General features: G+C 31.6%; 2 protein-coding genes across 8 annotated transcripts in view; one reads left to right on the top strand and one right to left on the bottom strand.

Moving 5' to 3' along the window:
- Positions 1–4,219, top strand: part of LOC113787812 (uncharacterized mitochondrial protein AtMg00860-like) — a 10,236-nt gene extending 6,017 nt beyond the window's left edge. For 6 of the 7 annotated variants that reach the window (XM_073363960.1, XM_073363965.1, XM_073363964.1 and 3 more), the window contains 4 exons: positions 113–235; positions 2,075–2,176; positions 3,467–3,587; positions 3,892–4,219. In XM_073363960.1, the coding sequence (XP_073220061.1) occupies positions 206–235; positions 2,075–2,176; positions 3,467–3,587; positions 3,892–4,034 (396 nt within the window). In that variant the 5' untranslated portion in view covers positions 113–205 and the 3' untranslated portion in view covers positions 4,035–4,219. The remainder of the gene's footprint in view (positions 1–112; positions 236–2,074; positions 2,177–3,466; positions 3,588–3,891) is intronic. The other variant, XM_073363966.1, reaches the window with a different exon arrangement.
- Positions 4,220–9,664: 5,445 nt separating this feature from the next.
- LOC101501238 (C2 domain-containing protein At1g63220-like) lies at positions 9,665–11,187 on the bottom strand. The gene is given in 5 exon segments (NM_001279019.1): positions 9,665–9,917; positions 10,031–10,145; positions 10,259–10,385; positions 10,611–10,676; positions 11,116–11,187. Coding segments are annotated over 5 exon segments (432 nt in total). The 5' UTR covers positions 11,183–11,187; the 3' UTR covers positions 9,665–9,860.
- Between the last annotated feature and the right edge of the window lie 3,858 nt (positions 11,188–15,045).

Genomic DNA, 15,045 nt, shown 5'->3' with positions numbered 1-15,045 from the left:
AGGAATTAGATGGTTAACCATGTTCTAGGTTAATATGAAATGGTTTCTTGTGTTGCCTTGGTGGTCTCAATTGAAGTGATTTGATTTTGATTTGCCTTTGTTGTTTGTATAGCAAGCATAGTAAGAGAAGTTTACTAGAATGTCAAGAGAGGTATGAACTATACGGCGTCTAAGCTCATTTCACATTGGAAATGAGACGACAATCATGTCCAGGGTTGTCCCTCTCTCTCTAAAGGTAACTTTTAAAAGAAAAGCGTCGTAGTTTTATATTATTACCGGAATTTCTTTACGGCATTTAATGGTTGTTTCTGTTTGGGGAAAGATATTGTTATAGTTATTATTAATGTATTTGGTTAAGGCATTTGATTTCCTTCACTATTTATATTTCATACTTCATTATTCTAAACTTTTTTCTTTTAATCAATGGATAAGGATCTTGGGTGACATCATGGTCATGTTGGGTTCATTTGCTTGTGCTTAATATTTATGATTTTTCCCGCTATTGTTTTGCTGTTGTACTGTTACATGTTTTTCGATTTGTATTGGTGATATCAAGAGACTCTGCCCTTTACTTTTGCTTTTTGGGTGGGAATATAAGTGAATTGATAACAAAAATGGTAATCTGGCCTATTTTGGTAATGTAATGCCCTGATAGTTATCCATTCATACGCCTTTCCGCTAATGATTGATATTTGGAATAGTACAATGCATCTTGTCTGTTAAAAATATTAAGGAAAATGTAACGTTCGACCTTGACTCGATTGTTGACAATCGCACGTGAGAAAATCGGAACACGTGCTTTTGGCTTTTTAGGCCCCTTTTTATTTGCAACCTTTCCCATTTTCCTATAGTCTCCTTATAACAAACCTAGGTTGAAAAATATTTCAAGCAAAGTGGAAGGAGGAAGAGTCCTTTCACAGTTTTTTTTTTCCGGCAAAAAAGTCTGTTGGTTATATGGCACCTAAGAGAAAAGAAAGTCCACCTGAACAAATCGGACCAATTCCGACTGGATGGAGTGTTAAGACAGAAATTAAAAGGGATGGTTCGAAAGTAACGGTACTCAAAAATCTATTTTAGATTTTCTGTTTATGTTTAGGTTGAAATTGTTGAATTCTAGTAATTATGTTCAAGATATGACTTTTATTGATGTTTATCATGTCTCGAATGATCTTTTACATGGCCGCCGATTCAGTGGATTTCATTTTATGAATGCAATTTATGCTGCTGATTTTGTTTCGCTTTTTGAATTACCTAGTAAATTTCATGTGTGCTAATTAAATGCTGAAAAATCTGTTCACATATTGTTTCAATTGAAAATACTTAATGTAGTTTTTCATTGTCTACCCCTGTCAGGATGCTCCTAATGGCTTTAGGATTATTTTTAATATCCATAATGCAAATTATTAAAAGTTCTCTAAAATCAAAATGAAAGTTGTTATAAGATTGGTGTGTTCTTTAAGCGAGAAACCATTGATTGTTGACTAAGCTTCCAAGAGGTGTCCTAGCAATGTTTGGTTGTGTCCTGGTCTATATTTTTCCATTTGGTGAGAAGTGTCTGGAACGTGTCTTATGAGTGTCACACTGTAACACCTCAAGGAGAAGTATTCATGCTTCATAGCCTAGTAAGAAAATATAAATGTTGCTAAAGAAACAAATATATTGTATAAAAAGTAACGGAAGACTTTAAATATATTGAAATTATACACATCATTGAAGTTCTATATATTGAAACAAATATACTGAAATTATACACATCAGCAGAATTGAAATTCTATATTTGAATTATGATTTATTAGTCTCATCATTGAAGTGAAATAGCCTTTTATTTCTACGTGCCTACTAAATAGCATTCATTATTCCTATAAGCCATAATATTTGATAGTGCTAGATTTGCATTAAATTTTTTTGATCTTATGTCTACCCTTAATTACAAATGTTGGCACAAATGATTCATGATATTTTAAAACTACATCCAATGTAGAAAGAAAGGAAACTAATTTTTGAATAATGCCCAAAAAAACGTACCTTTTTTCTATGAATGTCTATCATTGACCGTTGTATTTTTCTGTTGCAGGTGTATTATTGTCCTGATTCTGGGCAGAATTTTCTTACATATGCTAACCTCATACGCTATGTGGAATATGCTAAGAGACGAAGGTTTGGCATCTATTCACCGGTGAGTTGGGTCTTTGTGGTGGCTATGATCTTGATTAGCATCCTATACACATACATACATATAAGTTGAATGTGAAAGTGTATATAAAAGACATTTTATCATTCAATTTTTGGACATGTAATCTTTTAAATGTGCTTTATGGAAGTGTCAAATGATTTTGTTGAAAAATTTATTATGGTTCAATGTGCTGACTGTACTGTTGGAGTCAAAGAGTGACTAATTCTAGGATCTCCTGCATTCACTTCATAAATTCCACTGTAAAAGAATGAAACAAAAGTGGGTCCTACATATTTTAGTTATGTTAGTCCTCTTTTTTGTCTCTATCCCGTTGTACTAGTACAACGACAAATGGAGAGTTATTCTATCATAGAAGACAATGACCTTGTGTGTATTAACTTTCAGTATATGCGAGTTTCTCTACTCAAATAAGTATTTAATTCCTAATATAGCAAAAAACTTTATTATGGTTCAATGTGCTGACTGTACTGTTGGAGTCAAAGAGTGACTAATTCTAGGATCTCCTGCATTCACTGCATAAATTCCACTGTAAAAGAATGAAACAAAAGTGGGTCCTACATATTTTAGTTATGTTAGTCCTCTTTTTTGTCTCTATCCCATTGTACTAGTACAACGACAAATGGAGAGTTATTCTATCATAGAGGACATTGACCTTGTGTGTATTAACTTTCAGTATATGCGAGTTTCTCTACTCAAATAAGTATTTAATTCCTAATATAGCAAAAAACCCTGTTTATAGGTACTTAGAGAAGTTAAGTGAGGGAGCTTCAGAGAAGTTGAGACACAGAAGTTGATTTTAATTCATATGAGAAACTATTTGTTAGAATACTTATTATTATTACAAGATCATTTCAAATTTTCTTTTCCTATATTGTTTATTGAAAAGTTTATCCAAATTAGCACCATAATTATGAGATGGACAAGACATAGGCATCATAACAAAAATTTGATTCTTTTGAAATGTCGTTTGGGTAAATGAGTTGATCTTTTCAATTGCTGTCACCTTACCTTAGAAAAAAATCTCTATTTTGCTCACTTGAACTCTGAACATTGATGATTTGGAGCCTTTGAAATGGCCCATGTGTCATATACGACAACTACACTTTCTACTGCAGAGTTTAATTAGTTCAGTTGGCGTCTGCAATTACGTTAACTCTATATTCGTCTATTAGATTAGATACTAATTTTATTGTTTTTCTGTTTATATCTGGTTTTGAGCTAAGCTATCAACTACAACCTGGAACATCGATCTTATGTTTCTTTTATTTGCAGTCTTTTAAAGCAGTTAGAAAAACGGAAAATGATGCAAAGAAGAAAAGCACTGTCAGTACTATTCCTAGGAAGACATCAGCTGTCTTGTCACTTCGTGGGAAACCTGTCCCTGCTGACCAGAGTAAATTTCTAAACATAACTTTCAAATTGATAATCTTTGTCGATAATTATAGGAGGGTTGCTGAACCATAGGATTGTACATGGCTAATCAATTAGGAGTTTAATAAATGGGAACATTTAAGCTGCATAGTGGCACACGGGGTTTTAAATTGTAGTCGCGTCACAATCTTTAATATTGCAGAGACATCGAAAATCTTGTTGGTGCGACTTGGTTGCAGTCACAAACCATTTTTTAAAACCTTGGTGGCATGCTTCTATTTAATTGTAGTCAGCAAGACAATTGATTCGATATCTTTTTCTTTCAGATAATGATTCTAAATCATCCGGGTCCGATGGAAACAAAGACGAGGATTATGTGCCCAAGCGAGATGCTGGTGTCCCTGCTCGCTTGGGAATTGATATAGCGGGTAAAGTCCTGATAGCAAAAAATAAAAAACGTGTTGACTAATTAATCATCCTTTTCTGTTAAGTGTTTATCATTATGTCTCTTTACTCATGATAAACCATCCTGTTGCCAGTGGGCTTTATTTCATAATATACTGTTATTTCCATGTTTTTGCTTTCAAATTATTAATAAGGTCTTGACAGTGGTTATATTATTACATCTATACATTCAGAATGATTTTGTTGGTACTTTCTTGGGAATTTTTTTTATAAGCAGAATGTCATGTGTGTTTGGTCTAAACATTTGATTTGACTTTCCATCACTGTGCTGAATGGAGGCCATGATTTCTTCTTAATCGAACTTGGTAATTATCATGGTTTTGGTGGACATTTGATTCAAGTATTAATCTGAATGATAACAGTATATATCTTCTGGGTTTTTTTTGTCTTGATAGTTGATATAAGACTTTTCAATTTGCAAAAATTTATGACTATATTCTTTTGCAATTTTGAATTTGGGTGAAGGAATGTAAATGATAAAATTTTCATTCATTTCCGGGTTTTGCGATGTATATGGGAATTTATTGTGTTTGGATAATTTACAGCTGCAGGGGGCATTTAGGACTTGTCATAAACTTGTCCATGATAGCCTAGTCCACTTTTAACCTACTATAAAGAGGTGCAACCAGTTTTTATTAATTTATACTTTGACCCCAAAGGAATCAAATATTTCATATGTGCATCATTTCGAAAAATTAATTTCCATCAGACACTCAAAGACCCAAATAACCCCCTTCTCATTTCTCTTCTCTCACAAACCTCAAACCTTCTCCAGTTCTCCCTCCTTGTTGGCAGCTTGCTTGCAATACCTTCCCCTTTAAAACCAACCTTGTCCTCAAGGTTGAAATTTGGATAATTGAACAAGATATCCTCATAATCCTCCCATGTAGCTTCAGCTTCACTTAAACTCTGCCATTGTATCAGAACCGGCTGCATAATCTGCTGTCCTTGGGCTATCTCACGAGTTTTTTAGTACTGCTACATGTTGGATTCTTGGGCCTAATTCGTTAGTGGTCATAAACAACGGTAAGTAAGCCTCATTGCACATTCCTTTGAACAATTTCAATTGAGAAATGTGGAAGACGAGGTGAATTCTTCTCTATGCAGGGAGTTGTAACTTATAGGCTACCATGCCAAATTTAGCAGTAATAGGAAATGGACCAAAGTACCTCATTCCTAACTTCTGTTTTTTTTTCTTAGAGCTGTTGAATTTTTCCTATATGGCTGCAATTTAACTTGAACCAAATCCCCCAATTGGAATTGTAAGCCAATTCTCCTTTTGTCATTTTGAGTTTTCATTATCAGCTGAGCTCGATGCAAATTCTGTTTGATAAGGTTCAGTAAAGCTTCTCTGTCCTGGATCTATTGCTGTCTGTTGCATTTACGTGTGGGCATGGATTACATCTTGTTATGGTAGGGGGACCTCTTGCATTTAATGCCTTAAAAGGTGTCACGCCTAAGCTTGTATGGAAAGCACTGTTGTACCAATATTCTGCCCAGTCTAAGGCTTTGAACCAAGCCCTTGGATTTTGAAATGTCAAGCACCTTAAATACATATCTAAGCATTTAATAAGTGCCTCAGACTGTTCATCCGTTTGTGGATGGTGTGGATGGTATGCAGAAGACATAGCTAATGTAGTGCCTTGTAGTTGAAACAAATCTCCAAAATTTACTGATGATAACTTAATCCCTGTCAGACACAATTGACTTTGGAAGCTCGTGCAACTTCACAATGTTTATCATAAATGCTTCAGCAACTGTTTTGCTTGTATAGTCCGTTTTCAAGGGAATAAAGTGGTTGTACTGAGTCAACCTGTCAATGACCACCATTATCACAGTATATCCAAAGGATAAAGGAAGTCATGTGATAAAATCCATTGCCACATCTTCTCAAACTTGTTCCGGAATTGGCAATGGCTGAAGCAGCCCCGAAGGTGCCTTTGTTTCATGCTTTGCTTGTTGACAGATTACTCAATTTTGCACAAAAGTTTTTATATCTTCTTTCATGTTGGCCCAATAAAATTGTGTCGTCACCCTTGCTAGTGTTTGATCAATACCATCATGTCCTCCAATTGGAGAACCATGAAACTCTTTCAAATTTTTGAGTTATGGATTATTTTGGAACTACCGATATGTGGTTCCAATATATCAACCCTTCTTTCACCAAGTATTTGCTTTCTTGACCCATACTATTGGCTAGCACATGTTAGAGGGTAGTGTCTTTAGCTATAGCCCTTAACTCCTGCAACAATAAATTCTTTGGTTCTGACAAAGCCATTCGTACCACTCTTGATAGAGCATCAACAACCACATTTTCTTTCCTTGGCTTATACTTACTTTTAAATTCATATCCAATGAACTTATGCAATCTGTAATAGCAAATAGTTCTCTTGTGTAAGCCTTTGTCCAGCTTGACTTAGTACTGCACCCACTCTGGTTCCTGATGCATCAGTCTCTAATGTGAATGGCTGGGAAAATGGGGCAATCCCAACACCGGGGCTGTAGTAATGGCAGTTTTGGGTTTATCAGAAGCCACTTGAGCTTCAAGATCCCATTTGAACCCTTCCTTCTTCAACAGATTGTTAGTGGATTAGCAATAGAAGCATATCCTTTAATAAACCTTCTATAGTACTCTGTCAGTCGCAAGAATCCTTTGAGTTCCTTAACATTTGTAGGAATTGGCCATTGCATAATAGTATGGACTTTCTATTTGTCCATTGCAACTCCTGATCCTGAAATAACATAGCCCGAATAATCCACTTCTTACATGCCAAAGGAACATTTGGATAGTTTAACGAATAAAGTATTTTGCAGGAGTAATTTGTAAAACTGTCTCCAAATGTTCTAAATGAGTGGCAAATGAAGGGCTGTATACCAAAATGTCATGAAAAAAATACTAAGACATACTTTCTTAGCAAGGGTTAAAAAATCTAGTTCATGAGACATTGAAATGAGGCTGGTGCATTTGTCAACCCGAATGGCATTACAAGCCACTCATAATGGCCTTGATGTGTTCTAAATGCTAGCTTGTATCTATCTTGTAGCTCAACCAATATTTGATGATACCTCGATCTCAAATTCAATTTTGAAAAAAATTTAGCTCCAAACTATTAATCCAAGAGCTCATCTACGGCTGGCATGGGAAATGAATCTTTCACATATTTAGGGCTCTGTACTCAGTACAAAACCTCCAAGTCCAATCCTTTTTGTTGACTAGCACAATAGGACTGTTGCTTGGATGGATGATTCCTTCACTTAGGATTTCTTGGATCATTTTTTCAATATCCTCCTCCTTTTGAGCCTATTGTGGCAGTTCATTTTTATCCTCATGAAATTTATGAATTTTCCTTAAGCATAACAGCATTGAGTTAGTTATTTTCTTTCTCATCCTTCTACCAGTATCCTAGAATGCTTTGTTGGCCCATTTCATTTTTATTCTTTGTTTCCCACTTCTTTTTTCCAATTCACGGTTTATTCCCCAGTATGTTATGTTAATGTTAATGGTTCAGATCAATGGATGTTATTTCTTAATTTTAAAATCAATTTTTCATCCATCAACATTATCTTGTCCCTCAACAAATCTGTTATGTTGCTACGTTAATATTAATGGATGATTTTCTTAGCCTTTCATCAATATTGTCACTTGATATAAATTAACATTTCACCTTCCCTTTATTTGGTAAAAAAATATCGTTTTTAAGTATTTAAAAATATTTACTCATTAAAATAATTTTTGGGTAGTACACAAAAGTAATTGTTCCCTAAGACAATAATAAAAAGATAACCAATAGTACTACCTATGTTTCATATTTCATAGTATAAGTAAAAATTGGTTAAAAAAATGAACATACGTGGTTCAAAATTTAGATTACATATATTCGTTTTATTTGATTCATTTTTATTTGATTCATTTTTATTTATATTATGAGTCAGAGGAAATATCAAACAAAGTACCTGTTTACATAATGTGATAATAATACATATTATTTATGTGATGCATACATAGATAAAGGCTTCACCGTAAATTTGTGTCTTTCTGATTTCTGTCCTTGTAATTTTTTTGATTCAAATTAAACCTTATAAGATCAATTTAGTTTTAAAATCATCCATATTGTTAGTTGTTGTTAAAGAAAAACTTATGTGACAATTTAAGGAGTGGTGTGACAGGGACATGACAATAATTGGTGATATATCAAATATTTGACAACTAGGTATATTTATGAGTATTAAATAAAAAATTCTCAAATTTGTAAAACTTAAAATCAGAAATCCCTTTCTTCTTCTCTTTCGTGCAACTTAAAATCGTAGCTATTCTCAAATCTTCATATGCTTCTTCTTTGTTCAACCATTAATCATCTTCGTCTGCAACGAACTCAACTCGTTTTCAATTGTCTAAATGTGGGTACAGGAAAGCAATACAAATATTCATCTCTAACACTGATGAAAGCCCTAAACGATGATTTTGGAGATGTTCTCACTTGGATGTGAGTAATTTTTCTTAATTTGTGATTTTTATGTTTATTCTTTGTACTTATAACTTACATTTACTAAGTTTAATTTTTGTTTTTATTCATAAAACAAGGAGAAATAGAGAAAGAAGAGCAATAAGTGAGAACTCTAATCCTCAAACCTAGTTTCGGTGATTAAATATAACACTTTCAACTTAATTCTATTTTTTTAGATCAATTTAATTATTTAATTTCTTTTTTCTATAATTATTTCATGTAATTAATAATAACCATTAATCAAACCGCCACGTCACTGTTTTGTTTGCCACATAAGTTTTTTTAATAGCAACTACTAGCAAGATAATTTTAAAATTAAATTGAAGTTATAGGATTCAAATTAAAAAAAAAAAAAAAAAACTAAAAGGAATGAAAATTCAAAAGACACGAACTTAGAGGTGACAAATCAAATATTTAATTCATAATAAATATATTTTTCAAATAGTATTAACTAATATTTGATATTTTACAATAATTAATAATTTTACATAAACCACACACCTGTTTTATTTTATTTTTACATAAACCAAATATCTCTTTGTCTAACTGGAACTAATGAATATAGCAATTTTTTTAATAAAATTATCATTATTTTGTCAAAAAAATAATATGTTTATTAACTATTATGAATTAATTATTATTTATTCTCATAAGAAGGTTACGATGGTTATGTTTAAATTAATATCACTTGTAAAAAAATGGTTAAATTAATATCAAAATAGGTAAAGAAGGCAACTTTGTTATAATCCGTAACAAAAATACCATCATGTTTTATTTTTTATGCATGCTAGTATTTATTTTATTTCTCTTATTTTTATCCTTACTTTCCCTTTGTTAAATTAAATAAAACTAAAAATCCAATTAGAAAAAATCTATAATATGTCCTGTTTTCTAATCACATACATATTATAGTTTATTTTAAAAATTACATAAATATAGTCTTCTTGTCGTTTTATATTTATCAACCAATTCAAGTGTTAGTTTTTACAACACATTTTAAATTTAGTAAGCAAGTTGATCCACTGAGTTATAAACTCAAGGGTTATTAATTAGTTTATTTGCTTTTTTAGCCAAAATGATTCATAAAATTCTATAAAAAAAAAAAAAAAAAGGTAAAATAAGGCTGCTCTGGAATAAACTTTAGTGCATAAAATATTGTGTTAAGCAAAATGTAGTTTATATCAAAATGGATGAAAAGCAAACCAGAACATCATCATCACACCAGAAAACACACTGATTAAAATTCCAAAAGGGACCCAAAAGATATACTTTTTTTTTTAATAGAATATTATGAATCTTGAAAATATGTAAATCCTTCATTGACTTCAAAAGTCCCTTGTTGATTCTTTCCATCCACCACAAGTCTCCTCTTCATCATTTCTCTGCAACAAGTAATTGATAGCAACTTTGAATAGGGAGAAAGATAGGCATAAAAAATTATGAAGAAAAATAAATGCTAGAAAATCATAATCTATAGCATTATTTTATTACTTACCTCAGGTGTAAAAGTGAGAGCCACCTTAATCTCTCCACAATATTCTTGCTCCTTCACAAGTTTGTAAGCATTCTCAGCAAGGCTACCCTCTTCAAACACTGCCTCTAAAGGAATTCTATAGATAGAAATCAATGTATATTTAGTATGTGTTTGAAATTACAGTGACAAAAAATTGATTTTTTAATGATCTGTAAAACTGATTTTGACTTAAAATTTTTATTAACTCACATTGCTTCTCCAAGATTATCATCATTGTTAAAGTTATCCTTTTCCATTATCCTTAGATTGAGCTCAGAAGCACTGTCAGAAACAGTGAAAAGAAAAGTCTCATTCCATTGAGGGTTGGATCCGGCACCTAATATTCGCAAACAACTTAATTAAACACTTATATATTATACAACTGACTATGTATAAGTTATTTTTGAAAATAAGTTAAAAACAATTTATAGACATTTCACAAGCGCTTTTCGCAAGTTCTTCCAAACATCCTCATAAGTGTTTACGCATTCAAATAAGTTAATTGAAACAGATCCAAAATGTCAACTAAGCAAATTACAAGTTAAGTTTGTCAGAAAAGCACCTTCTTGCACAGTACTCTTGTGCTCCTGAGCCCGGAAGGAGAGAATCACATAAGGATCTATGCTAGCTGCTCATTGAGAACAAAGATCATCAGAACTTTAAAGGACCATTTTGATCAATTTGAATAACCAAATTCATAATTCAACATTATTATATGATTATAACTAGTTGTCAATAATGTCAATAGTCATTAATCAGATCAAAGAAAAATTGACTTCAATTGAATCTCAAATTCAACTATTATCAAAGAAAAATAGACTCAAATTAACAAGCTTTATGAACAACAAATATATGTAGATCAGTCCAACTTTAGATAAATAATTTTGTGTAGTTTAATTTGGTTATTACAAGTATCTAGATCCACCAAACCAGCACTAATATATCTAAAAATTAAAACTCAAACATTTGGATCCATTTTTTTATGAAGAAATTTCAATGAAAAAGGCAAAATCATTGACATATGCAATATCTAAATTTAACATTTTTATGCATAGTATATTACTTACAGAGAAAATCATTGTCTTCAAGGCCTTTAGCGCTGATCAAAACAACTTCAAGAGTCCCTCGAGGCATCTTTCTTTGCCTTTGGAATTGAAATTTGGACACAAATTTCACAGATTCTAAATGGTAAAGAACTTTTCATTCTAGAAGCTTATCTCTAATATATTTAAATATAGAGTTTAATTGCTATACTCTATGTAAAAAGTTTGACACAGTAATTATTTTTTATAAGAATCACTTTGTAGTTTTTATAAAAGTCAAATATTTATAATGATATAACGGTTATAATGATATAATGGTTATAATTAACGGTATAAAATTTTTTATACGCATATATAGATTAAATTCATATGTTTCTTAAAGTTGAATTCATTGTACCAGAAAATGCCTAAATGAGTAGTATAGTATTATATTGTGTTCGGTTTTGTTTGGATCCAACTTTTTCCTTTTAAATATTTTGTCTTTTGAGTCCCTTTACAGAATGTTTTGTATAAAAACCAAAAGGTTGAGTTTATGAAAACAATTATATAATATACTCCGTAAATAGCTTATGTCATTATTTTCCACCCGTATATATACATATTCCATTTCATTCCGCCATCTTATATAAAGATAAAATTGATGTGATTGATGCTTAATTAATCTACACCAATCATTATTTTTAGATTGCAATTGCATTAACATACATAGTTGGACTATTTGATGTGACTTGGATCAGGGTCGATCAAAGGCCTAAAGCGAAATTATCGAAAGTGACTTTTTTAAAAATTAATAAGTAAATTATTAATATTTATTTAATAATTCTAGAAAAATTATTTGGTAGAAATCATGATATTTTTAAATTCATTTTCTTTATATTTTTCAAAAACTGAAATAAGACCGTTCAGCTGTTTTACAAAAATATCAAAAATTGATATAGAATTTTCTATCTTTTAGTTGAAGAAAATAATATGTATATACATTGTATTACTCCAAGAACTCATGTTAGCAATGTGATCACTATTTGTTTAATAATTTCTCAATTTATAACTAATATTTCTCCAACCATCTTCCTTAGCCAATTTACTTGTAGACCAAGCAAGGAATAAGAAACTAGGGTCAAAGTTAAAAAACAAATGTTTTGTTGTGTTAATAGCAAGTTTCAGATGAAAATTTTAATATAATATTTTAAGAGACTTTTTTAAATGAAAAACAATGCATTTGATATCAAAAGATGCTTATATTATCATCATCATAAATAGTTGCATCATTTATAATTTTAATTGACTGGTATTAGTATTACAATAAACAGAACTATCAATTCAAACAATGATTATGCTTAAAAATTAAAAAAAAAATGGAGGTCTTTTTTGTTTCGATGTACAGTTGTTGAAGGTTTAAACAGTTTTTATAATATATTATTGAGCTTCTAGATCATATAAAAATTAAAATAAAAAATTATTTTTTAGCAAAGCATAAAACAACTGCTTTACGTGCCTCTCCCTTGGACGGGCTCTAATTTGAAATTAAGTTTGAAATTTCGTAGTTAGTAGGATATATTTAATTCTATTATAAATCTTCAATATCAATTGGATCTTTTCATATACCTATAACAAGTGTGTTTCCCTTAATATAAATATTCTAAAACAAAAACAAATCATTATTCTTATACTAGAAAATAGAACTAACCTATTAATTTATTTTTATTTATATTTACATGGAAAAGCCACCTTCCTACGAAAGTTTAAATTTCATAAAGAGGAAGAAGAGGAAAATAAGCTGTCAGCAAAGATGACACTTGAATGTTTCAAGTGTCATAAGCTAAATCACTAATAGAATGAGTGCCCCAGCTGGGAAGAAAATGCCAATTATGCTGAGTTTGGTGATGAAGAAGAAATGTTGCTCATGGCATCTAAAGAATCTCAGAATTCCCCTCAAGAAAAAGTATGTTTTGTGGATTCAAGATGTAGTAATCATATATGTTGTTATTACTAATTTGAAATTAGATAATTCTAGAACCATGTAGAATTTCCATGTAAGAATCTTGAAGTGCTTTAATTATAGAAAATTGTGGAAAGTATTTAGAAGTCGGTATTAATTAGGAAGCTCCTAGAAATATATCTAGAGTTTTTCTATTTGTACCTATAAATACCTACTTGTACTTGACATTAAACATCAATCAAATTGAGAGTTTTCTGTTAGAAATATCTTACTTTCTCTAACAAAATGGTATCAGAGCTTGGTTGTGAGAGTTAAGAAATGGCGACTCGTGATTACACAACTTTCTACTTTTCTCTTCTAAAGAAAGAGAATTACGAAAAATGGTGCCTTTGTATTAAAGCATTGCTTGGCTCTCAAGATGTATCAGAGATTGTTGAAAAAGGCTATGATGAGCCACAAGATGAACATGGATTGTCTCAAGTTGAGAAGGAGGTTTTGGCAAAGACAAGGAAGAAGGATCAACAAGCTATTACTCTCATTCATCAATGTTTGGATGATTCTATGTTTGAGAAGGTTGTTGATGCTACGAATTCAAAGGAAGCTTGGAAGATTTTGGAAAAATCACTTCAAGGCATTGACAAAGTGAAGAAGATAAAACTTCAATCTCTAAGGGGAGATTTCGAAGCTTTGAAGATGAAGGATTCTGAATCAATTTCAGATTACTGTTCAAGGGTGAAGACAATTGTTAATCAAATAAAGAGATATGGAGACAAGATATGTTGTTCGTGTAGCGGAGAAAATTCTTCGTTCCTTGACTTCTAAGTTCAATTATGTGGTATGTGTTATTGATGAATTGAAAGATCTTGACTCAATGTCCATTGAGGAATTAGAAGGTTCATTGCAAGCTAATGAAGAAACAATGAATAAAAGGCAAGAGAAGCCATTAATTAGAGCAAGTTCTCAAGATCAAAGCTTCGTTGAAGGATGACAAGTAATTCAATAGTCAAAACAGACATGGACGTGAACAAGGAAGAGGACGAGGATGTGGTCGTGGCCAAGGAGGAAGAGGTAGAGGTTTCAATCGTGAATCAAACTACGAATAAAGAAGTCACTCATCACCAAGAATTCGTGGAAGAGGAAGAGGTTATGGCTATTATCGAAGTGAAGGGATGTATGATAAATATAAAGTTGAATGTTATAGTTGTCATGAATTTGTCCATTTTTCTTGGGAATGTCGTAATGCTCCAAATCAAGAGGAAGAAGAGGCTAATCTTATTGATGAAGATGAAGAGTCAACTTTGTTTCAACACTCAAGGAAGAAGAGAGAGATGCTAATAGTTCATGGTACTTGGACAATGGTGCAAGTAACCATATATGTGTGGATGCAAAGAGAAAATTTGTGGAGCTTAATGAAAAGATGAATGGAAATGTTTCCCTTGGAGACTCATCAAAAGTGAAAATTGAAGGGAAATGTATGATTCTAATTTCTTCTAAAGATGTGAACCATAAGTTTATTAGTGATGTATACTATGTGCCTAAATTAGAGAGTAAATATTTTGAGTTTGGGCCAACTTCTTGAAAAAAGATATGAAATTCTCATGAAAAATAAACATCTTTGGCTTAGAGATCAAAATAACAAATTAATTGATAAAGTTCTTATGTCGAAAAATAGAATGTTTATCTTGAACCTAAGAACTATTGAAGCAAAATATTTGAAGATGAGTGTCCAAGATGAAACATGGCGTTGACATATGAGGTACGGCCACTTGAACTTTGGTGCACTTAAAATAATAGGAGAAAAGAGTATGGTGAAAGGGATGCCATCAATCAATCATCCAAATCAATTGTGTGAAGGTTGTCTTCTTGGCAAGCAAGCTAGAAAAAGTTTTCCTAAAGAAGCCACATCAAGAGCAACTAAGCCATTGCAACTTGTGCATACTGACTTGTGTGGACCAATCAATCCATTTTCATTTGGTAAAAGTAAATATTTCATTCTCTTTATTGATGATTTTAGT

The sequence above is a fragment of the Cicer arietinum genome, chromosome 7, assembly GCF_000331145.2.
Source record: "Cicer arietinum cultivar CDC Frontier isolate Library 1 chromosome 7, Cicar.CDCFrontier_v2.0, whole genome shotgun sequence".
Classification (NCBI taxonomy): Eukaryota; Viridiplantae; Streptophyta; class Magnoliopsida; order Fabales; family Fabaceae; genus Cicer; species Cicer arietinum.
The sequence above is the reverse complement of the archived record's forward strand: the minus strand, read 5'-3'. Positions and strand labels throughout refer to the sequence as shown.